The following is a 24,892-nucleotide window of genomic DNA, read 5'->3' on the forward strand; positions in this document are numbered from 1 at the left end:
TGTAGGGAATTCAGTGATAGCTGTATTTATTTCCTTTACATGTCACTGTTAACAAAGTTTCTCAACAGAGATCTGAGAGCAGTTTTTCCTTAAGAGGAGAGGAGGACACAGATAATTATTTTTAAGGCTTCAGGAGTGTATATAGATAAGTCTCTCCATTATCCTTCATCAGAATCATCCTGGCTGTCGCAGAGGCGGCTGCTCATTTCTAAAGGTGCAGGCAGCAGTGGAGCACTATGCTAGAAATCCCAGTAGATAAAGACTCTGCTGGGTCTGCTTCTGGAAGTCATGCACCATCACTTCAGTGCTGAGTCCAAGATGGTTTTGCAAACTGTTCTCTTAAGTGAAAAGAAGCCTAGTAAAAACACAGAGGCCTGAGATCCTGTTTTGACAGCAGGAACCAGAATAGACTTGAAAGAGCATTATTGTCTTGAGCAGTTTGATAGATACAGAATTGCAATTACGTTATTTTAAAAGTTGAACACCAGGTGACTTGATAGAGGTTTAATCATATTAATTTAAAAGGCTGCTGCCTTTATAACTTCTTCTAAGCGCTTATCAGTGTTAATAATAAAGTGTGGGAGAGGAGTAATCCCGGTTTGTTGCTCCATGTAAAACTGTTAATCAAATGGAAATATATTTGTGTTGCAGTTTATGAATTTTTACTTGGAGTAAAAAGGCTTTTTATTTTGTTTTCTTGCAAAAAAGTGGACTTGCCAGAAATTTGCTACGGTAATTGGCAAAATACAATACAGTAATATTGAAAAACTCATCTGAACATACAAAAACTCTTGACGTGTGACTTCTAATGTTCATATTTGTAGTTTCTTTCCCATTGTTTGGTTCATGCGTTGAGTATAATGAAGAGTTCTTTTACTGTGTGAGGTATTTATTTCTTGTTTGTTTGGGTTTGGGAAGTTATTTCTATTTTATTTATGGAGTCTAGCACTACTGGTGCACTTCTGTGAATTAATCAATTTTCATAAAATGAGAGAAGTCCGTGTTATAAATGACGTATTCAGTGTACTGAGCTCTACTATTGGGGAAGGGAGCAATGCAGGAGGAATGAGAACTTCCCTCATGGGGAGAGAAAAAGGAGATGCCCCATATAATCCCAGCTAGAATAAAAGTGTGTGTTCTAGCTGTTGGATCTTTTATGGGGAAGAAGCAAGGGAGGACATGAGTACTAAACGTTATACATTCTTCCCATTTGTAATGTTGACACAAATGTTTGTTAGAAAGGAAAAAAAAAAAAATTCTTCCTGAAGCAGCTTTTTTGTAATGCTAAGCATGGCCATTTTAATGGCAGTCCAGGAAACAAGATGCCACTTTACGCAAATCTGTAATCTCAAACGAAGAAGAGGCAGAATTGGAAGCAAAGCTGGGTAAGCTGTGTGCCGCTTCTGATCGTTTCAGTATGGGTCATTATTCCCGCCAGCTACAGTGATTTCTGAGCCCAGCCCGTTTTCTGCCAAGTGCTACGTTGGCTTTAGTATAAATGAACGTGGGATTCTTAAGGATGGAAAGAGAGGAGGGATTTGGAATAGGAAAAAAAGGAAATTTTGGAATTTGGAAAAAAGATATCTTTGGAGCTAAGTCAACTTTTTACTTAAAAATGGTGTTGCAACTGCTTCTACTGAATCATTAGACTTTCAGCTTCTTTTCAACCTCAGGACTGAGTCCTTTCCTTCACCCACCAGCCCTGTCTCTCTTGCTGATTTCTTTGTTTCCCTCTTAGTGACTATTTTGCCTCTCAGCTTTGTTTTGGTCTTTCGAGCTGTCTGTTACTTCCTCCATGTTTCTTCACTGTGGTTCCCACCGGTGACTACCAGTGTTGAGGTACCCATCCTTCCCAGCATTTTAGCACCTACAGCACATCACAAAATGGCTAAGGTTGGCAGAGACCTCTGGAAGTCATCTGGTCCAAGCCCTGTGCTCAAGCAAGGACACCTGGAGCTGTTTGCCCAGGATCGTGTCCAGAGAGTTTTTGAGTATCCAAGGATGGAGACTCCACAACCTCCCTGAGCGATGTTCTCCAGGGCTCAGTCACCCTCAGAGTAAAAGTGTTTCCTGATGCTCAGAAGTAACCTCCTGAGTTTCAGTTTGTGCCCATTGCCTGTGGTCCTGTTAAGACCTTCGAGCCATCAACATCTTCCACCTTCCCTAGCTATCAGTAAAATACACAGTAAAATTCGTTGTAGAATCCTGTATTTTCCTGTAGGTCCCTTTGTGTTGCTCCTCTCTGTAACAGGGGTTGTCTTCTGTTGAGTGAATCTCTGTAACAGCCAAGAACCCCCCCAAACCAAAACAGAGAAGCGTGATAGTGTGTGCCTGTGTGCGCACACGTATATATCAGTATAAAACATGCTAATCTAAAGAAATACTGTAACAAATACCTGATAAACTTACTGTAGGTTTGGTGGCCCCTTGCTGTCAGTGAAGACTTAGCTTCTGTTTCTTTTCCCCATTTTCTGTTAGTTTCAGCAAGACTCTGCTTGATATTTTCCTGGTTCTGCATTTAAGCTGACTGAATTATGTGTGTTAATTCTTTGATTATTCCCTCTTTATTTTTAGGAACACTTGTAAAATATCCAGTTCATACCAGAGTCTGCAATTCTTCCTGTCTTTGTGTCACATAAAAATGTTGAGATTCAGACTCTGATCTTGAAGAAGTTTAGTTCAAGTGCTGAGTCTCTTGGGAAACTCATAGTAAATCCTGTGGGTTTTCTGTTTACTATCTGTACCATGTCAACCACTTCTTAAAATAAATTAGTGCTTAATAACAGACCCTCACCTCCCATGGTGTCTGGAGGCTTCAGAATTGATAATATGTAAAAGAGTCTGTCTGATTTTATCAACCAGTAGCTCCTTGCCTGCATTATTATTGTTAGTAATGTTATTTTCAGACTCAGTGACATTGCCCGGACAATTGATTTCTTGTTGGACTTTGCACTGACTCCCTGAAGTCTTCCTCTAACTGGCCTTTTTTGTTGTGAGGCAAAGCACAAAGAACCAGAAACACAAACGCTTCTCGGTGGAGGAAAGTTACCCTTGTAGAAGCTGCCAGAGAATGTTGCGCTAATTCAGAATCTCATCAGCTTTGAAGCAGCTCAAAACCACTTTTCTAAAGAAAAAAAATATTCTAATATCCTACTTATTAGAGAAAATACAGTCATCTTTGTACTGGTGTGAACCACACTGAGCAGAGCCTCCCACTAAGACAAGTAAAACGTACCTAAGAGCAAGTCCTGGTTGGGAGGAATCAATGGCAAAAGCTCTTGTCAATTTGTTAACACCAAAGATGTTTTAAAATCTGCTTTTCAGCTACTTGGCCTCATTGCTATGCTGCTTATCACTTCTGAAAGTAATGAAAGGAAGAATTAACACCACTGAGGGCATTGCCTGTATATCAAATCTGTCCTTAAATATTTGGGGCAAATGTGCACTTAAGAATGCACTTAAACATCTTTTAAAGCAATTGATGTTCCCCATACTCATTATGAAAGAGTAGTTCCTCCTTTCTTAAGCAGCTGACTCCTACCTGTCCTGGCCACTGAAAATATTAGCGTAACTGAAGCATCTCGGTTTTTTTTTTATTGTAAGCATCTTATTATTTTCCTTTGTTTTCTGGTAATTTGTTTCTAATGAAACCAACGTGACAGGAATTTATTTGGTGTTTGCCTTCAAGTCATTACAGGCTGACTTAATGGTAACATTTATTGTTGTGCACGCTTGAAATGGGCCGTTTAGAAAAATCTCATTTTTTATTTTTGTTCCTTCTAACCAATATCTCTGTCTTGGACGTTTTGAGAGCACATGGAATATTTTGTAGCAGGTGGAATCTGCTATTTCCAGATAAATTCTAACCTCACTGAGCTTTTCAATGTGGTGGTTATTTCTGAAATGTAACCTCTTTTTTTCTTAATTTATTCAATACGGCTTTTGCAGTTTAGGTATCAAACTACGCTTCATTAAACGTAACCACCAGGTTTTGGAAGGAGTTTTCAGGGGCCCAGAATATTCCACCTTCCCATTGCCGTGAAGCTTACCATTGCTGCTCCTGTGGTGTTAGTGACACGATGAGGGAAGTTGTCAAGTATATTGAAATCATAGCTTGCATCTTGTGTGCCGTACGCTCTTTTTCTCACTGGCAGTGGTGCTGGTTTGTGCATGTTTTAGTTCTATAAACTTGTCTTTATTTTTGGTAATGCTGTGTTGAGGCTGACACTCCAGTTTGGTAGAAATATTGGAGAAATCGAGACCCTAGCCCCACCTAATTCAAATCACAGTATAAACCAGGTTGGCTTTGGAGTCCTATAAACATCTGCCCTGGTAACCCTTTTCTAGGTTGGGTACAAAAGGGAAGAAAGTAGTGGGTAAAATGCTTATTTAGGGTAATAAAAGAGGTAGCCACCTGCAAGGCAGTGAAGCCTGACCACAGAAAATTAAATTCAGTAGTAGTGCATGTAAAAACACACAGGGGAAAATCACCATCCAAATTTTGTATAAACAGAAATCACTCTTAAATAGCTGTTGCTACCTGAGCAGGTGGTACTGTAATTTTTCCAAGAAATGCAGTAGCTTTTATAAGGCAAAGAAGGAAATAAGATTCTGAGAATCACTGGCAAAGGGAGAAGGGGGAAGAAAGCATCAGAGTGATTTTTTTTTTTTTTTCACTCTTGCTTTATAAACCCGTGGCATGACTTCATCTGAAATGCCAGGTGCAGATCTGCTTCCTCTGCTCCAAAAGGACGAGCTGTAATTGGGAAAGTACAGGAAAGGCCAAGGAGTAAGACAAGAAGTAAATGATAAATGGGATCAGATAAGGACTGCAACCTGAAACGTTATGAGTGGGGAGAAATTTCGTAGAATCCCACAAAAATGATGAGTGTGTGGGGAAAATGAACAAGGGTGAGGATTCTTTTTGATCTGCAGCACAGATATTAGGGGCCATAAGGTCATGTTGAAAGCACAGAGATAGGTGTGTTACTATTGGCATCTGTGTAAATAATAGAATACATTGTTAGTGAATGTTTTGGGCGAGAATTTTACATGGGTTTCAAAAAGACATGAGCAAATGAATGGGAAAAATAATCAGATGAGTGCTGTTGAATAGCACCCCTGGTGCAGGAAGTTCTCTGGTCACAGATCACTTGGAGCTGCTTATCCATAATATGGTGTCTTGTGTTTACAATGACTGAAATTATAGTTTAAATGGTCCTACATTGAAAATCTTGTTTTTATTTTATAACTGGTACAAAATCTGCACAAATTTATTTTCTGTATCAAACATTTAATAAATAGGAGCTCTGTTAGAATGAAAAGAATGAAAATACACACTGAAGTGGGCAAAAAAGCATAACTGCAGGCTTTCTTCTCATCTCCATATCACAACTTTTGCAGTAAGTAAATCACTATGATGTCCTTCAGATAGGAAAAAATAGTGGTGGTTTTAAAAGAAAATAAAACATGTGCAGCACTTGCAAAAAACCCCAGCAGAACCACTTCTGATGTGGTTGTATGTTTTGTTGTTTATCTTTGTGAGTAAAATTTTATAATGTTGACTTAAGATGAAGAAGACATGCCTCTGTCCGTGGGGAAATGGTTCTTGCCTGTGGCTGTTACCGTCACGCTCAGGCTTCAGTATGCCATGGTCATGTTTTAGCAGGCAACTCTAGGTGGCTACAAACTTGGTGCAGCCCAAGTAATGGTGGCAGCTCTTAGCAGCCACTGCGCGCTGTGTGTCCTCCAGTATACCTTCAGGTCCTCCAGTATACCTTAGCCTGGCTCAGTACTGCCCAGGAGCTTCGCAAGTGATCTGCCTGGGACTGCTTAGCCACAGCGTGTCGGTTTGTTCCCCCATGTTGAGCTGCGTATATATGTATACGTAGGAAGTCATCGTCTGTGAAAGATCTCTGCGCAGCAGTCATCGCTGTGTGTGCCAGGGTGAATTCCCCAGACACTAGCAAGAGAGGTGATGTTTCTATGAAATCGTGTCCAGAACAGTAACAGAGTGATGAACCCTTGACTACTGGAAACGTGGTTTGTCCCTAAATGGGGACAGTGAGTGCAAGTTGGTAATTATAGTACTAGCTAGGTATTTAAAATGAATAGTTGCTACACTGACCTGGTTTCTTTATCTGCCTAAACTAGTAGGACTAGAGCCTGCTGGTGGTGTACTTCTGCAGACCCCTGTGAGGTGGTGTAAAACACCTTGTCCCATTAGCTGTTTTCTGATGAGCACTAACCTGTCCCTGTGCAAAATAACAGCTGCATCTGCTGGTTGAAACCTTGTTATTCCCTCTTGCAGAACATCTCAGTAAGCAGCAGTTCAGACCCCTGGAATGTCCCTGCTGTGTTTGGTGGTACTGTTTTCCAGCCTGCAGTGCTTCCTGTTCTTCCAGGAAGTTTTGGAAGCTCATGATATTTGCATCGTTGTCTGCCAACTTAGCAATAGGTCTGGTAGTAGAGTCTCAATAACCAATAAACTTCTTGCATTTAAACAACAGTACCATATTTATTTTATGACAGCTGTTTTGATTTCTTTTTTTCAGTGTTCCTATATACTGAACATTATCTTAAAAGATTTTAAAGGAGATTTTTTTTGGTGGCAGAACTCTTGACAGTATTTTCAGTTTTTGTCTTGGAAAGCAGTTTTTGACTTTTTAAAAAAACTGGATATGCTGGTGTCTTTTCTTTGCCTGCTTGCCATAGTGGATGGCACACTTAACTCGTCTTGCTGTAGCTTTATCCAAGTGGCTTGTTGAATAGTGTCTTGTGATTATGCTGAGGTTTAACCCCAGCTGGCAACAAAGCACCATGCAGCCACCTGCTCACTCGCCTCAGTTTACATGCTGGGCGTGATGTTCTGTGGTAGGAATATCCCTTTGGCTGGTTCAGGTCAACTGTCCCGGCCACGCTCCCTCCTAGCTTCTTGTGCCCCTGCTAGCTGGCCAAGCAGGGGGTACTGAAAAACCCTTAACTTGAGCTAAGCACTACTTAGCAACAACTAAAACATCGGTGTATTATCAACATCGTTCTCACAGTAAATACAAAACACAGCAGTATTCCAGCTGCTGGGAAGAAAATTAACTCTATCCTAGCTGAAACCAGGACAGATTACTAGAAAACAGAAAAGGATTGTTTGTAGCAGAAGAATGTTTTGGATCTTTAGTTGCTTCATCACATCCCCAAAGAAACCTGTGATTATGTAATGAAATTCCAGCCATCACCAGTCTCCTCTTCCCCACGAGCATGGGACGATCTGCAAGGGAACCACTGCCACAGAAGGGTTTTCAAAACCTAGGGCTTCCACCCATGAGCCTGCGTGTCCCACGCATGTCTTTTAGGCATTGAGGGGTTTCTAAGGGGTCGGAAGATAGAGCAGGAAAAGAGGAAATTGTCAGCATGGTTTTTATTCTGAATGTTATAAATATCTGAATAAGACCTGTATCTAAAGAGACCAGCTACTGTTAGAAAGGCAGGTAATCTGTGTAATCGACTGGGAATGGTATGTGCTAGTGCTGTCCTTGAGTATTCCCTGCATTCTGCTCCAGAAGGAGTATTCTGCTCTAAAAAGTAATTACTAAGAAAAGAAATTCTTGAATGCTTAAAATAGGAACCTTTGTAGAGATTTTTTTCCTAATTTAAAAAATTTCAAATTACTTCTTAAATAACATAAACCCCAAGGATTGTCTTTTCAACCCAGAGCCCAAGGTAGATGTGTTATTTAGGCAAATATGGTGGAAGTGTTAGAGAGAAATGTAATACATACGCTGTAAATCTTACCAAACCCAATGACTTCCCTGTGTATCTGTCCCTGTCTCTTAGGCAATTTTCTGTTTGGTTTTTTTTTTTTTGCTACAATTTCATATCTTCATCCTTGGAGATGTTCTGAAACTGTCTGGATGTCCTCCTGGGCATCTGGCTCTGGGTGGCTCTGCTTAGGAGGGGTTGGACGAGGTGACCTCCAGGCTGCCTTCCAGCCTCAACCATGCTGTGATTCTGTGAGTGTTCCCTGAGTTACGAAGCCAGTGGAAGTCTCAACTCTTTTGGTGGCCCATGCAGATAGGAACTTTCCTCCTTGTACTTTTGGGGATTTCTTTTAACCTTAATAAGAAAAGAAGACCTTTCTGAACTCACCAGTGTGGTGGGGAAGAACTATTGATGAAATTGTCATCAAACAATAAAAATTGTTTAAATTATGTTTCCTAGTATTCTTCCTCTGTTTTAGTAAAGGATAGTGACATTATAAAGAGAATTTAGAGACATCTGGGAGTTGTGCAATTAGTTTTTTTAATTCTCAGTTCCCTCACCAACTCATTGTACATGGGTAAGGCCTTCATTGTGACAGAAAGAGTCATGAAAATAGGATCCAAAATAAAGCCTTACATACAAAGCTGCAAATGAGCTTCACATTTATTTATCGTTCATGGTTTCTTCATTCCCAGAAGCTTCAAAGTAGGATGCCTAACCAAGTCTGATGAACGTTCATTAAATATAGTGAAAAGCAGTTAACGTATTGTGCCAGATGCTTCCAACAACATCTCTGAAGAAGCACTGAGGATATCTCCTATCGCTTTGCTGTGCTAGTGCTGGACTCCCATCTCCTAGGAGTTTGACTCATAAATGCATTATTTCTATTCCTCCTTCATCTTGTGTTGGAAAACTTTTACAAAGTTGAGGCATGACATGTACAACTAGAAAAAGTGCTATTTTAATTCTGTTTGGTGAGCACCATGTTTTCAGTCTTGTAACAGCATATTGAGACGCAGTTTGGTTTATTGCAGAGACAGCAGTTGAGATGATGTTTGTGTCATTTACCGTAATTTGGGTCCCTTTTCTAGAGAAGTAAGCAGCAGGGGGAAAAGCACCATAAGGGTGTAAGGTTCTATAGTTGTAGCGTGTAGTGAAACAATCTGTGTCTTCTCACACGGTCCAGAGTTCTTGAGGATGAATTAGTGCCCATGAACTTTGCCTTTGCAGTGTAATGGGTGCTCATTAATGCATAATGAAATGAAAGCTGGCAAAGAGTAAATGGCTTTTGCTTACTTGAAGGTTTCTGCAGGCACACAATAAAGCAGAGTTCCTTTAGGAAAGTTTTCACTGGGCTAAATGAAGTCGCCAAGATGAATCAGAGCAAGGCCATGATTTCTAGTGGTCTTCCTTGAGCACTTCGTGTGTGGTTGTCCCGGGCTGCGTTGAAGGGTTTGTTTTTAGTGATTTGGTGTCTTCCTTTCTTACTGCCTACCTTATGTTCTGCTCTCTTCACTGAGGTTGTGTTTAGCGATTGGGAGGCTACTTGCACAAAATTATCCTGCAGATCCAACATACTTTGGAAAGGCCCTACAGACTGTTGAGAATGGTTCTGCTGGATGCTGCCGGTTTTGGGAATTCTTGTCCAGGAATGATTGCAGGGACTGTTTGTTCAGAGGTGCCAAAAACTAAGGGTGTGGGGATTTGATTTATTTTGTTTTGTTTTCTGTGTGGAGCCATTTACCATTGCAAGGGATGTTTTCCTAACAGGATATTTATTTAGTGTCAAATGATTGTGCAGTTTGGTTTTTTTTTTTTCCTTCAGGATAGGTTGGTCGAACAGTTTAACGTGAGTCGCCTGGCTTTTGGACAGATGGTCTTTTTTCGATGTTTCATATATATGTTACTGAGTAGCTTAACTGAAATGGATGAAGCAATTCCAGTTTACCCCACCTCAAATATCTGACACACCCAGTCACGAACAGGAATTTCTTATTCTTTTGTCTTAAGTTTGTTTTTCTCTTCAATATGTTTTAGATGCCTTTGTTGAGGGTTTTAAATATTATACATTGTCTTCCTAAGAGTTCACGGTAGATTAAAGAATACTTATACTTCAATCTCTGTACATCAAACAAAAAATATTTCCCCTTCTCCACGTGCTCTGGCAGGCACATAATTCCAGTATGACAGACCGAGCTGTGCAGTTTTCTGCTCTGAGAATTTTCCTCTTTTTTATAAATAAGATTAAAGCTTATAGCAAGTTTTTGCGCATGCCCACCCATGTCACAGATTCTTCTACCCATCCATTTCTCCACTTGAATAATTCATGTTTTGCATTATTTTGACATGTTGTGTATTAATTTTTTTAAAGAGTGAAAGTATCATCTTAAATCTTCTAAGTAATCTGTTGCTTTACCTGGACTTCTCTGCCAGAACCGTATGTGTCGGCCTTTTAGCTCAAACCCATGTTCACTGCAAGTTTTAGGTGGTGTGTGACTGAGGTGTCTGACTCTACTGTGGGGACAGATGTAGCAGCCATGGACAGGAGGCGGCAGTAGTGACTTAAGCTGGATATGCCAAAGAATATCTGCTGGAGTCCTCTGATTTTCGTGTTATTTAGGTTTCAAAATCAAAGTATGGAGGTGCGGAAATACCAAATTTCATTGCTCTACAGCCTTGACCTTTGTTCCTGTGCACTCTACTGCACTTGGACTGCTTGGTGCATTGCTGTGTCCTCCTGGCAAATCCCCGACTCACTCCATGCAAAGGAGGAAACCAAACGAGGAGAGGATTTATGTTGCTCAGACAGTGGCTACTTGGTGTTTTATATTCCTGAGCAGAAGCAAACTTTCTAGGCAAACAGTAGTATTGTCAGCTGTAGATGTATGCACTTCTAACAACTTACCTAAAAGGATGCTGCAAAAATTATTTATATTCCTAGAGCTGGGAATGGAGTTTGAGCGGGCATAAACTGTACCCTTCCTTCCTTCACCTCCTCAACCCTGTGCCAGCATAGAGTTGGTGTAATAGGCGTGAACTAGTGCAGGGAATTGATCTAAGTTAAAGCTAATCTGGGAGAAAAAAAGGTTGATGATACCCCAGATTAGTGTGCTCACTTGTTTGTTCAGGAATGACAAAGCAGGTGCACAAGAGGATGTGTGAGGAGAAGGAGAATATCTAAAATTGCACCCTCATGTGAAAAGGTTGTCCTTGAACAACCCTGCCCCATTCCTCTTTACTTACTGGATGTCTTTAGTTCATGGTGGTGCCCCGTGTTAAGGGAATAACTTTATAAGCATTCAGTTTTGTGTTCTAGCTGGATGTGAAGGGTAATATTTTCCTACTCTTAATCTTGTTGTGTCTGACAACATAGTTGCATGGGTTAATCTGTCTATAAACAAAATGGATGTTTGCAGCACAATGGAAAGCTTAAAGACATTTTTAATAGTCTAAATAAATAAATAAATGTTGTTCTTATTGTTTAAACAGAAGTCAAAGAACAGTCTGCAGAAGAGGATGCCCAAACAGAAGTGGACAGCACCAAGCAGCTAACACCAGTTCTTCAGCACTCAATATCCGAGGAGTCGCCAAGCTCCACTGCCTCTGTGGGCGTGGAAGCTAAAACCAGGTTAGTGAGTGAGGAGACAGGGGCAGGGCTGGGAGACGGGTACCGGGGCTCAGAGTGCTTGGGGCGCACGCTTGGGACATGCCACTGGTGCTTTGAAGTGCTGGCAACAGCAGCCTGTGCTCGAGACTGATAGCTTAATTGGCGTATAGGATGAAAGCTTCTCAAGGTGAAAAGCACGTTCCTTCAGCGTTGTCCTCAGATTACACTGGTAAACCCTTGAATTACAGCGTATGAGCTGTTTAAGTTAAAACAGACATAAGTGATATGAGATAAAATGTGATTACTGAAGGCTTTCCCACTGAGAAAATGCTTCCATATAAAGTTACTTCTGAAGTTTCAGCTTGTATGTCTATATTTTCAGGAACAAAGTAAACCAAACCACTTGTCATTTCTATGGTGTTCTTCCTTATTTCACGATTTATAATCAGAAAATAACATTTGGTATTTTTTAACTTTTTACAATATAAATCACCCCAAAAGCAGCAGAAGTATTAATTGCCTTGGGGAAATGAGAACATACTGTCTGTAATGACTGTTGAAACAGTGTCACAGAATTCTAGCCGAACTTCTCAGCTGAAGCCCTGATAACAGCTTTTAACCCAGTACGGGTCTCTTCTGCTGCAGAGATTGCTGTTACCATTTACCAGAGAGTTACAGGTCTAATTGTATTTTGACAGACTTGGAGAGAATCATCGTCATCATTTTAGCTCTTCCTAATCCAACACAGAACATTTTCCATGCACAAAAAATTACTTCAACTTCTTGCTGCATACACAATTTTCATGGTTTACACACTCACAAACTTCTTAGTTCCAAGAGATACTTCCTTTCTTACAGACAATTTTGGTTCAATAGTTCTCGTTTGTATACCTGAATAAAATACACAAAAATTTCTGTTCTTAATGGAATTTTCCAAAGCTAAGTAGCAGTAAATATGTAGAGCAGCTTGAACTGAACAGCTGTTTCAGTTCTTTATTTGACCCTGTTTTGGATCATTTGCAAAAGTTCTAGTGCTGTTTCAACCCTCTTCTGTTTTTCTCAAGGTTACTTTCTTGCTGTTATCATGAATAGTTGATTACAGCACTGTCCCTAGCCATAAACTTGTTTTTCAAAAGCCGGACAATGGTATTCTGAAAAAAACTTCTGCATGGTTCTGAACCGGCCCTTACGTGCACTCAACTTACTCTTCTTTCCAACTGGAAGTGTTGAATTCCATTGGTCAACATTGAAAGGCTATCATGGGCACATTGCTTTGGCTGATCAAAGCATTAAAAAGCTAAGTACGATTAATTTTTAATTAAAATAACAGTGGTCAGATTCTGTTTTTGACATTTTGGGTAGAAATGTATTAATGAAGCAGTTAATGAGGAGTCGTAGATTTCTCTGACCCCAGGTAGTTTTGGTTCCAGACTTAGATGCAGAATTGGTGTTGGCTGCAGAAGTAATTGGTAGCAACAGGTTAGAAAAATAGGTGTCAGGAGTTTTTTGGCACTGTGTCTTGAAACCTAGCAGAAGAAAGCCTCTTCTGATCTGTGACTTCCTGATCAATCATTGTCAGTGGTGCGCTGCAGCTGTGCCGTGCGGGGGTAAGAGGACTGGATTCTGGGTGGCTTGACTGTTCTTTTAGGAGAAAATACAACACGTGACATAACACACACTGATGATGTCCAGTTGTGTAACAGTGCGAAGAAACGTATCAAGATTTAGGGTAAGGTGAGACTCCGTAGAGTTTAAACCTGTAACTTGGGGAAGTACTTTTGGAGCTGATTTCCAAATAATTCATACTCATCACTTCATCTCTTCGTTTTTGTAAGCTTTACTGTTTCTATTTTATGCTATAAGTAACTTAATCCAATGAAAATATTATGTATTTAGAAATAACTTTAGGTATGTGAGACGTAGGAGAATTAGGGGAGTATATTGTAACAGACAGTACAGAAATTGCCTACAGCACAGAAAAGGACCAAAGCCTTCACGAGAAGCAGAGATGCAGGTGTAGGTGGAGCTACTTTTGCATACATTTGACAGAGTTGAGGACAGTTCTGGGTTTCTGTCTTTGGTAGTGAAGATAAAGGATTTGGAGAAGCACAGGACACAGGGCATAAAATGAAATAATGAAATAATTTGTTACTGAAAAATAGTTATTTTTAAAATAGTAGGATATATCAGAACTAGGATGGGGATTTCAGTAGCTGAGAGATTAGGGAAAGCTTGCATGTGTGGTATCTTTCTCTGGATCTGAGACTAAGGCCAGATAAGAACATTCAAGAGAGAAGATGGTCAATGTTGGAACCTTTTTGAGGTGGGATATGGGAGTCCAAGAGAACTATTGACTGCAAATGGGATTGGGGCGGGGAATTTAGTAACGGATTTAGGATTAGTGCTCAGAAACCAATATGCTAAAAAATATTAAAGTAAAAAGTATCTGAGCCACACTGGGGTAGGGAGGCTGAAAAGGGGTGAAGCGTGTGTGTGTACGTTCAGAAGGAACGAGTGAGTTATTGACCGCGTGCAGGGAGGGGCAATAATGTCAAGCAAAGATAAACTGTCAAGCCTGGCAGTGGTAACGAAAATGTTGCCAGCTCTTATATATCATGAGCGTCATGGGTTTTGGAGCCTTTTCTTTTGGTTGTTCGCTTTTTTCTTTTTATAAGCCTTGTGAGAAGCTGCTGTCAGCTCAGGACTTTTGGCTGAGTGGAATCCAGCTTCTTGGAAAGGAATCTGCTCCCTCGGTTTGTGCTGCCTGCAGGGAGCAGGGGAAGTGCAGCCCATGAGGTAGGCAAGGAGCCAGAAACTGGCTGCGACTTACAGCAGAGCCCACTTCTACCTTCCTCCTCTGTTTCCCACATTGTCAACTCCAAGCATTAAAAGCTAATGAGAATGGCCTAGAAACACAATTTCATAGAAGAACAAAACACCTTTTGATTCATTTTATTTTCTGTCCTCTTTCAGAGACTGTAAATTGCATTAATTGCACATTTTCAGTCCTTTTGCCATAATCGTGAAGACAGAGAATTCTTAAACAAGGAGTAGCCGAGATTTTCACACAGCTTTTCTGATTTTGGTGCTTTGGTCTGCTAAATATCTGCTTTTGTGAGACTGTCACTAAAATTACAAAAAAAGGCTGGCAACACACCTTCCTGCTTTCCTGCTTCCCTTCTAATTGGACAAAGCATGTAATTTTCATTCCAGACCAAGTGCTCTATTCCCACTTATTTCGTTGCTGCTGCTAAGATTGGATTTAGAGTCTGGAGGTGTAGAGGGCTGGGGTGCTTTCTTCTATCGAAAAGAAGTGGTTGGTGAAGATCTGTTGATTGTATGGGTAAACAAAATGGTGGAAAAGTAGCAGTGAACTTCTTTATCTTTGCTTATCTTTTTTTTTTTTTTAATGTTCACAGAAAGTGCATTACAAAACTTGCAACATTCAGAGCAACACAGTGGAAAAAAGAAACTGAAGTGGCAGAGAGATTGTATAATCTGGACAGAATAACACTGCAGTGATGGAAGGAGAAATCTTTAGGCATGAGGGAGTTAGACAAAATATTTAACATTAGAAATATGTTTAAAAAATCATTAAAGTTGCAAAGTCAAGCACGTATTTTGGGAGATATCAGTACTACAATTAATTTTGAAATTCTGATTATTTGTTTTTATACACATATATTATGATACAGTTTCTAGTTTTACATGAATGTTTTTCTACAAGAATTCTTTCTGTAGAGAATGGACCTTATGCATGAAACAGGGCACTTGAAATCATTGCAGAGTTTTGCCTTTACTCTTTCAGATCTAGATCCATGCAAGTATCTACAATACCTACTTCTGAAGTCAATGGTTAACATCTACTTTCATTTGTGTTATAAAAATAAAATATTTAATAAGAGTGAACTAATACTTCAGCATTAAATCAATGACCAGCTCAGACTGGTATTACTGATTGGATTAGCAGGACACAATTTTAATGCTGTCAGTAGGCAAAGGCTAATACCACACACTGAAAAATGAGGAAAAAGTTAAATATTTACTGGTTTTCCATACTATCTCTTCATGCATTGACTGGAGAAATGGTCTCAGAAGAATTTTATGACAGATCGTTGTTAAAACAAATCTACCCTAGATTTATAGGACAGGAAGGGACCTTTAGAAGTCGTCTCATTCACCTCCTTTTCCAAGGCAGATACCTACAGCTGTCATTGCTGATAGAATTTTACATAAACTGCTCTTAAATCTTCCAGTAATAAAAGCTCCAGATCTAAACAGTCCCTCCCAGTCTCTTCTTTGTTTTACTGTTGGAAACACTTTCCTCACATCTAACCCACACTTTCCTCATTCTGGTTTTATCCCATTACTACTTGTACCATCTGCCAAGGGTAATGAAGGATAGATTTGTGCAAAAGGCTCTTGGGTTATTTCCCCAGCATGCTCATAGCAGAGATCCCAAATTTGTTCACGCTTTCTTTGTAGATGATGTTTCCTTGAGCTCTGTTTCTTCTTGCTGTTTTGAGTTTCCTCCAGATGGTCCGCATCTTTCTTGAAGCACAGAAGGCATATTGCACAAATGGGGCGAAAGAAAGGTTTCACAAGGCAGCCTTAATCCTGCCTTTTTCTTAGCTTGAACAATTGATTTTGTGACCATAATGTGTTTAATGCTTTCATGTAGAACTTGTACCTTGTGAGATTTGACACCCATGATCAATGACGTTCATGACTGAGCCTTTAAGTTGCACAGACCTTTGCTCCCTGAATTCATCTGGTACATAAAATTGTCCAATCACAGAAAGAATCTATTTAGAAATGTCTTCTTCTGCCCTTGTGAGCAGTTCCTCCAGGTTTCTGGAGGCCTGCTCTCAGCCTCTCACAAATGTTTTAGGCAGTTTTTCTGTCTCTCTCATACACTACTATGGCTGCTTTTCTCCATCTGGTTCAGTCCTGCAGCTTTCATGCAGCTCTCCCGCCACTGATAAACAGCAAGTTAGCACTGGCAGGTCAGGTCTCTTGACTGGACAGGTTTTCTTTCCTCTGGCAGCAGACAGATGGAAGTGCCCGATGAGCAGGATTTCACGGCTGGCAGTCTCTCAGACTGTGCTGAAGGACTGAGAGCAGTAGTTGTTACACTAGTAGTGTCCCATCCCAGTCTCAGAAGTGGATGGGATGCCTGCTTTGTCAGAGGACTGCAGATACGTGGTAATTGCAGGCAATGGTTAAGAGTCTTAAGTTCTGTTCCAGAGTTGAGTGAATACTTCACCGTATTCCCATTCTGTTTACTTTTCTAATCTGAGTCTCTGCTCATCAGTTCTAGTCATCGTTTCAGTGTCCACTCAGTTGTAGTTTCTTCTTTTTTCAGCTGTTCAGCTGATTGGCATTTTCCTTCCTTCCATCTCCGGTGGCTCCAGACAGGTGTTTGTGACATGGTATTTCTTCTCACCCCTTTCTCCATTTTCTTGTTCATTTTCCTTGTCAGCTGAGGCTGTGTTCTCTTCCTGCCTCCTTTGGCTTTCTGTCTTATCTATATTATTGCTCACAGTCAACTGTCCTACTTCACCATCTTCCATTTCCCTCACCCAGCAAGCCCTCTGTCGTGTTCTGCCCCTTCATTCATCACTCCTTCCTTTGCTTCCATTTCAAGCTGACTGAAAGTACAAGCAGTTTAAAAGACAAAATCTGGACTCGGGGCATCCCTGAGCTGTAGTTGCAGAGCTGATTTCTGTGAGGGTTTCTCACCTTTGCCGGAAGGATCTTGGTTCACACTGTAAGGATGGCGCATGTGGAGTCTGCTTGCTTCAAGGATCTGAGAGAGAATGGAGCGTGCTTAGTGAAGAGAGAATTTTCAAGCTTGTAGCTTCAATGTGTTAAACTTTTGCTTAAGCACATGTAATCTGCTTGGTGAGGTTAGAAATGTTTGGAGAAACGAGCTTGGACTAATTTTCAAAGGGTTACAGAAAGTCTATCTGTAACTTCAAAAATTAATATAGTAAAACTTTAAAAAATATTTCACAGAGCAGCAGAAAGGTTGGTCAAAGACATGGAGTAGCTTTGCTATGGGGAACAGTTAAGTAAGGTAGAACCCTTCTGTTGTAAAAGAGGTTGGAGGAGGAAGATAGGAGGCTTTCATAATCATAGTGGCATGGGGAGGGTGGCTGTATGATGACTGTTCAGTTTCTTTTAATGCAAGAAACTGAGGGTCATCCAATGAAACTTTTAAGGGTTAGATGGAAAATAAAAGGAGGTCATTCTCTGCAGAGCAGATAGTTGTCTAGAGCAACGTGGAAATCCTTCCCTGCCACAGGATGTTGTGGGTGGTTGAAATTTCATGTGAGGTTCAAGATCAGAATGAGCAAGTTCATGAAAGAGAAATGGAGAATTACTGAATATATGGGAATCACAGCTGATACAGGGAGCCCTGGACCCGGAGCACTGGGAGACATGGGTGGTACCATGTTTGCCTTGCTCTTTCATATCCCCTGTGCATCTGCTTATTCGACTTCCAACACTGGCCCTACAGGGCTGGATGAACCTTTAATCTCTCCCAGGACAGTTTTGACTAAAGAGCCCCACTCTGTTGTATCGATTCTCTTCTGTAAACATATTTCCAAAGGAAAAAATGCAAAGTTTGAATTATGCAGAACAGCATGATTTTGCATTCCCTAGCGTGACTGAACAACTTTGAAACATTCTTGAAAAGCTACTATTTAAAGCCAACTTCATATATATAAATTTCAGTAATTTTCAGGTAATAAGACCCTACTTGGTGTTCATATGAAGTTGCCTCCAAAGAGGTGCTGCCACCTCTGTGAGATTGATGTAGTTTCGGTGATTGCTTTTGGTGATGTGCGGATTTGGCTGATTTGCCTGAAGAGGGAATTTGGCTTGAACAGACGATACTTTCTGGACACAAAGGCACACCAAAGATTGAGGCCACACTGTTTTTTATTCATCAGGTTTTACTACTCAGACTTTAAACCGCCTCTCAAAATGGGGTGAAGTATCACCCTTCGGTTATGCCCACAGTTTTGTTCTATATGGTATTTTTGTTTAAGAGTACAAGTCAGTTCAGACAGACATTAAAGAATGAGTTCTACATGGTGTTGGAGTAGACCTCTAGATTCATTTCATTCAGCACTGGCATTCTGGAAACCACTCCTGCATCTAGGGGAGGCTCAGTCCTAACGGAGCTTTAAACAGTTGTTTAAGTTAAAGCTGATACATATGGATGGTGAATAAGAGCATATTTTCATATTTTTTAAATTTGGAAATGTCAATAAAATGTGTTGTTTTCGTAGTAGTGTTTGGAGGATAATCCTTTCTTTCAAATGAGACGAGTATCATTAAGTTGATTATATGGCTTTAGAACTCCAACTGTGCTGGTTTGAAAAAATTGGAAGGCACTTATTGTCTAATGCAGTTTAATTGCTTTGTGCGAACTTAAAGTTTTGAAAGTCTTCATCTTAAGTTAGTACAAATAGACTCCTGCCTTGCTTTTTTTAAGGAATTGTGCTGCAAAAGTTAAATACTCGTTTCAAAACCCATTCTGTGTCATAGTGTGATAGTGTCAAATGACTTCGAAATTTCAAGTTCTGTGATTCTGTTTCCTGTTGGAAGGAGAACACTTTGCAGGTCAAACACTTAACTATAGCTGGCAGCTGAGAACTTCTGGGTCTTTCTCATTGTGGTATCTCCATGTTGCAGTTTTCATCCTTCTCTGTCCTTGGTATCATGCATTCAGAAGGGCCGTTTATTGGGTTGTTAACCCTGTATCCACGTGAAGTTGTTCCTCATCGCCTCAGGGGTTTTCTTTGGTAGTTTTCTTTCAAGCTTCTTCATTATTGAGGTCCAGAAATTTACAGGGTATTCAGATGAAGCTGAAAAGCTTCATCTAAATACCGTGAGTTTTAGAGTAACTTCACCTCTTTGAATATCTCACATACATCATAACTCACACTGATGCAGACCCTGGCATTGTTTTAAGCCAGAAATCTTTTTTTCACTTAAAATGCAGCTTGTGGGCCTTGATTTGAATTTACATAAGTGTTACAACGGTGCATCTTCACCAAGAAGAAAAACAATTTACTCTTGAAATAGCACAACATAAAACAAGAGTGAAGGCAAAGTAGTTTGTGCATTAGCACAACTTGGCATAGCTAAATAAATAGTAGGTCCCCTGTAGTGTTTAATTTAGCCTTTTAACATATGTTAAAATTACTAACAGGGTTAGGTGGGAGAAGAATTCTCAAGGCCAATTCTCATCAGTCTGCTTTAGTAATCAGCACAAATGATGCTCTGAAGTTCTGTTTTGCTCCCAAGAATTCCATTACATTGTGCTGAGCTTAATTTTAGTTGTGAAAAATAAATGTTAGAAACAGGTTAAATTTCTGTAACAACTTTGCCAACATAAACTCCAAGGTTTTATGCTTCTCAGTTTCACCTTTCAAAAATGCTAATATGTTTGTGAAAAAGACATCCTGACGGCATTTCCTGACACTGAGAAAAAACATTGCAGAATTCCTTTAAAAACAAACAAACTCATAACAAAAATCAAATAATAACCCTGTTCACCTTTTTCAACCGAAAGCATAAAGATCTATTTTGCTTATGCTTGCCAAATATATATATATTTTTTTATTTATTTTACTGCAATCATTATCATGCTAAATGGCAGTAATGATCATCTGTATCTTAGTATGTAATGTTGAGGCAATAGTTAGAGCTAGTGGATCTTACTAGAAATGCTGCGCCTTGTGCCTTCGCGGCATTTCTCACATTGGATTTTCTCAAATCCAGTCCATTGTCTTTTCCTGTTTAAACAGTGACAACTTCTGCTTGTAATGAGATTTACTGTGCATTCACATTTTGATCAAACTTCTTTGTTAATTGGTGTCCTGCAGTAGGCTGGGAGGGACTTTAGAAAAGGTGAGAGGAGAGCGTCTCTTGAGCTGAATCCACAAGTTTGTGTTTGTCCTACTGTTGACATCTTCTATTCATCTCTGTAGGATGCTAGGACTCCCCTGTGTGTGTGTTCTCCTGAAGGAAGGGGACCTTTAACACCTCTGCAGAACAGGCAGCTGCAGGATTTTCTTTAGTCTGCCTCCTCCACCATTTAGTACTAGAAAGGTTGTATAATTTTAAGTGTCTTGCCGATAGACGTGCTCAACATAGGCCGCTGGTCTTCCTTGGTGTTCAGGGTTGCTGGAGACGCGGAAGGAAGTTACTCCTATGGAAATGAGGAAGGGAAATTTATTCCCCCAGCTGCGTACACAGAGTCACATGTGGATGACACTACCCTGTATCATTGCAGTCTGTCATGCCTTCCGTCCAGGTATGGAGAATAGGCAGGAGAGTGAGAGGCCGTATCTGATACTGTTGAGGGTCTCACAAACTCACGTGGACCAATCTGAACATTGCCACCAGCTGCCCAGCACCATACTCATTCAGGCACAAGTGTAGATCCCTGAGATATGAGACACTGTGTAAACAAAACATGTTTACATAAGTCAGTCTGCACATCTGCTTACTATCAAGGGGCCTTGGCTGACACAGGATACCCCTGTGCTGTTTCCCAGCTCAGAAGGATCCAGGAGGGACTGTAACCACAGCGGCACTTGGTGAGCTTGAGGCATTGGTAGCCCTGATGGTCAGCCTTAATTCTGTTTAAAAAAAAAAAAAAAAAAAAAGTTCAGCCTCAAAAAACTCAATTTTCAGTTCAGCATTTTCACTGTTGTTATATTATCATCGATTTTATCGGGCAGCTTGAAAAATCTGTCTGAATTCCCCAGATACAAAATAGTCACTCTGGGTTTAGAAGACTGTCAATTTTACCTTAATTCTCTGCCTCAATATTTGCAAGCAAACCAGAAGATGTTTCTCTTTCTCTGGTTGTAATTTAATATTGTGCAACAAGTTGCCCAATACTGCATGTGTTGAAAGGAGCTCCTTTCAACGGGAAAATCTGTTTTAGGATGAGTACCAATGACTGCATGTCATTGGTCTAATAGAGGAAATAGTGACTGTTCTTCTCCCTTCCTCAGGATTAACTGGCTGGAGGGCATTTTGTTTTCCTTTGCAGGGATGTGGACTAGGGAGAACTGTAGCATCTTAGATTCTTGTTAGGGGATTGAGTGTAAACAGCGTGAGGAAGAGGCACTGGCCAGACAACTCGATGAAATACAAACCTGTAGAAGAAAATGGCTGCAGCAGATTGCTGAGAGCCATGCGTGTCTTCTTAGAAAGGGCACCTTTCTAGCAAGATCCAATTCTGGATCTCCTCTCGTGGCTTGGTAGGAACCGACATTAGCTTCAGATGTTATTAGCCTCTTCCTGCATCCGCTAAACCTAGTTGTATGCCTGCCTTGTTCTGAACGTATTTTTTGCTTTGTGTTACGTATTAAATTTTTTGTGGATACACAGGTATGAAATCCTTTGGGATGAGGTGAGGGGTGTAAGCACCTACTGGTAATAACGACCTGTGGAATTTGAAACCTATATAAAAAGGTAGTATTTGTTCTGGGAAAATTTGGGAACTGAGTTGAAGTTAGAAATAATGACGAATTTATATTTTGGTTTGGAGCATCATAGATATATCATCCATGGAGCACTGATGAGCTTTCTCTTTCTTCTTTACCTTAGTAGCTTATAAAAAGATATGTGGCACATCGTCTCTTTCTTGTTATCCCATTTTGAATTAGCCTGTTCTGAAAATATGCTAATTATGATAACAGATCTAGGATTTGATCTTAAGAGTTGCCAGTATCCAAATTCTGTTATCCTCAACATGAGAGCTCTTCTTGCATCACAGATTTAGATCCTCTAATTGCATATTGACATATGGAAAGTAGATTTATAAGTACTTTTTGCAATCCTGAGATGATAGGAATAAAAAACTCTACCTTCTGCCCATACAGACATAACTTAAAATATTTACTGAGCACTTAAACCTAAAAGGCTGATGCGAGGGAACTGGCCACTTCGTACTGCATGACAAATCAGTAATGTGATGGGTTGGTAAGCAGAGGACCGTGGCTTTCTGTGGAGGGTCTCTCTAGGATCCAGATGCTGGGCAGGGCGGTCACTGCCGCTCGTTGTTCCTAGGTATTGGGGTGCCTAATACATTTGAAGCCCGTCTGCTTACCCTCCCGGGAAGGTGGGAAATTTTTTTTTTTTTTTTTTTTGCCCTTCAGTAATCCCTCCCCTCTATCTCAGCCCCACAGTCTCTTGGCAGCGGTCTGGGAATGTTCTGCTGCTCCTGTCTTTAACTTCTGCATGTGGTGTTCACAAACCTTTAGCAGAGAGTGCTCCCAGCCCCCTCCCTGTGGCGAGTGCTCGTTTCAGCTGCGGTCCCCAGCTTTGCTGGAGCAGGAGCAGTAGCACAAACCATATGATTCTTGACAGCTTCACAGCTGTCTGCACCACGCTGCAGAGTAGCTGTGAAACTCACTGCTCCTGTTGTTTCACTTCACTCTGCCTGGAGAAACCTGCTGCTGCAAGTTGTGAGACCGGAGCTGCCTTACGTGCCCCAGAAATGTCTGCTTCACCCCTGTATTCCTGTTTCAAATAATACCACTTTAAAACTTAGTTAATTTTTTAATTGCTGTTTCGTATTTCTCTTTCATAAACCTTAACATTGTTGCATATTTGCTCCGACTTCACTTTAAGGAGCTTTGTTTGCTTAGTCATAATTATCCTCAAGTCTTTTAATGAGCAGTGATAGTCTGTCCTAACAGGATGTATGAATAATTATTTACTCCACTGTGGATAATCTTGTGTTTGTAACTGGTGTAATTTATATACCATGGTGCTGCCTGTTTAAATCTCTTAAGTCTCCTCACAAGTCTCTCTAGTCTCAACAGGCATAAATAGCTTTGCTTTCCCTTCTTACAGGCTGTGTCTGCGAGGCCAGGTCAGGTTTCACTGGTAATCTAGTGGTTATATTGCCTGGCATACAAATAATAATTTACTTGTTGCTCTGTCACATCGACGACCAGCTTTAAAATAGATGTGTACAGTTTAGCTGAAACTATTCATTTTTCCTCATTCTAATGCTACGTTTATCCACATTTTCCTTGCATCTTTTTATCTTCGGGTACCTTGTTCTAAAGATTTCTAGAACGTGTCAGACGTACCATCCGCTCCGGGGGTTGTGCTGGCTCACACTGGTCCTGTCTGCGTTCAGGCAGGATCGGGGAGGGATGTGTGACTGAGGCCAGGAGTATGAGGAGGAATGAGGAATGTTTCCCAACAGTGCTGTGGTAGGGTCTGAATTAGAGCACCGTGAATGGGACCTATTTTACCTGTCCACAACCTGCATGTCCCCAAAGGTCTGTCTCCCTTAGAGAAGGGCAATCCTACCTATAGAGTTTAAGTAGACGTATATGGCTCCATTCTGGGCTTCATTTTGGGCTCACGATATGCTGCTCCCTTTGTTATGTCTGGTATTACCAGTACTGGAGTAGTAGGGCAGTTAAAAGGCATTTTACGGAGCCACTTATGTTTTCTTTAATCTTTTTTCTTTTCTTTTTTTGTTGCTGTGTGGTGAGGGCAAAAAGACCTGTCTCCAGTGTGCGTTAAACCAAAGCTAAGGGACTTTGCTGGATCTCAGGGTCTTCTGTTCTGATCGGGAACTTTCCTTTTCTGCTTTCCTGTGGTTGCTCTTGCCTCTTGCCTCACCTGGCTGAAAAGCACAAGCACTCCTTTTTTTCCCCCAGAATTTAGTGAATATTATACAGGAGTTCAGCCTTAAGGTTTTTTCTTCCTCCTACGTTTCTTCCCTCCTCTCACCCACCCAACACACAGTGCCCCAAACCCAAACATGCCACCTTGGAGATGCGCTGAAATCTATTTAAATGGCATCCAGGCAGAACCAAGCCTCTATCCAAGTGCCTGATTCCCTGAGGCATCTTTGTAGGGTCTTAGGGGCGTAAAGATGAAGAAAACAGAATTGCTCATTTAGGCATTAAGAAATGTGTTAAATGGCTTTCCTTTAATGCAAACTGCATTAGCTGCAGAAGTTCACATTTTAAGTTTATGGATATGTTTATTATAGAAATATTTTTCAGTAGCTTCCATATGACGTGACACAAGGAGCGCTGTCAGAGCTGTCATTTCAACGCTGTTGCTATGTTATGCCTGTTAAAACATAATTGCAAATGGTGCAGGGATATTGTAGCGGTCACAGATCTGTACATAAAAATTTTCTCTGGTAACGCTTTTAGGTATTGTTTTTAAATAATAAACAAGGATATTTGGGCTCGTGTGTGTCATGTGCCCCAGTATGTGTTAAGTGTAACCATTGCTGTGATTTTTCTCAGGATTCCATTTTGGTGTATGGTATTTGCACACTGTGTAACACATCAGGTGTGTGTGCTTACAGAAGAGTCTGCGTGTAATAACGTTCTAACTGTGTTCAAAAAGGCAGAGCTTTGCCTTTTTGATAATGGTAACGCTGAGTTCTTTTAATGGGTGTGAGGTGTTAATTAAGTTCTTCCTCCACTTCCCTCCCCCCCCCCCCCCCTCTTTCCA

General features: G+C 40.6%; 1 protein-coding gene across 1 annotated transcript in view; it reads left to right on the top strand.

Annotated features, from left to right (window-relative positions):
• LOC104497714 (histone-lysine N-methyltransferase 2C-like) overlaps positions 1-24,892 on the top strand; it is a 95,586-nt gene that overhangs the window by 10,645 nt on the left and 60,049 nt on the right. The window contains exon 3 of the mRNA XM_010140996.1: positions 11,245-11,383. Within this exon, the coding sequence (XP_010139298.1) occupies positions 11,245-11,383 (139 nt within the window). The remainder of the gene's footprint in view (positions 1-11,244; positions 11,384-24,892) is intronic.

The sequence above is a fragment of the Buceros rhinoceros genome, unplaced genomic scaffold (assembly GCF_000710305.1).
Source record: "Buceros rhinoceros silvestris isolate BGI_N320 unplaced genomic scaffold, ASM71030v1 scaffold7398, whole genome shotgun sequence".
Classification (NCBI taxonomy): Eukaryota; Metazoa; Chordata; class Aves; order Bucerotiformes; family Bucerotidae; genus Buceros; species Buceros rhinoceros.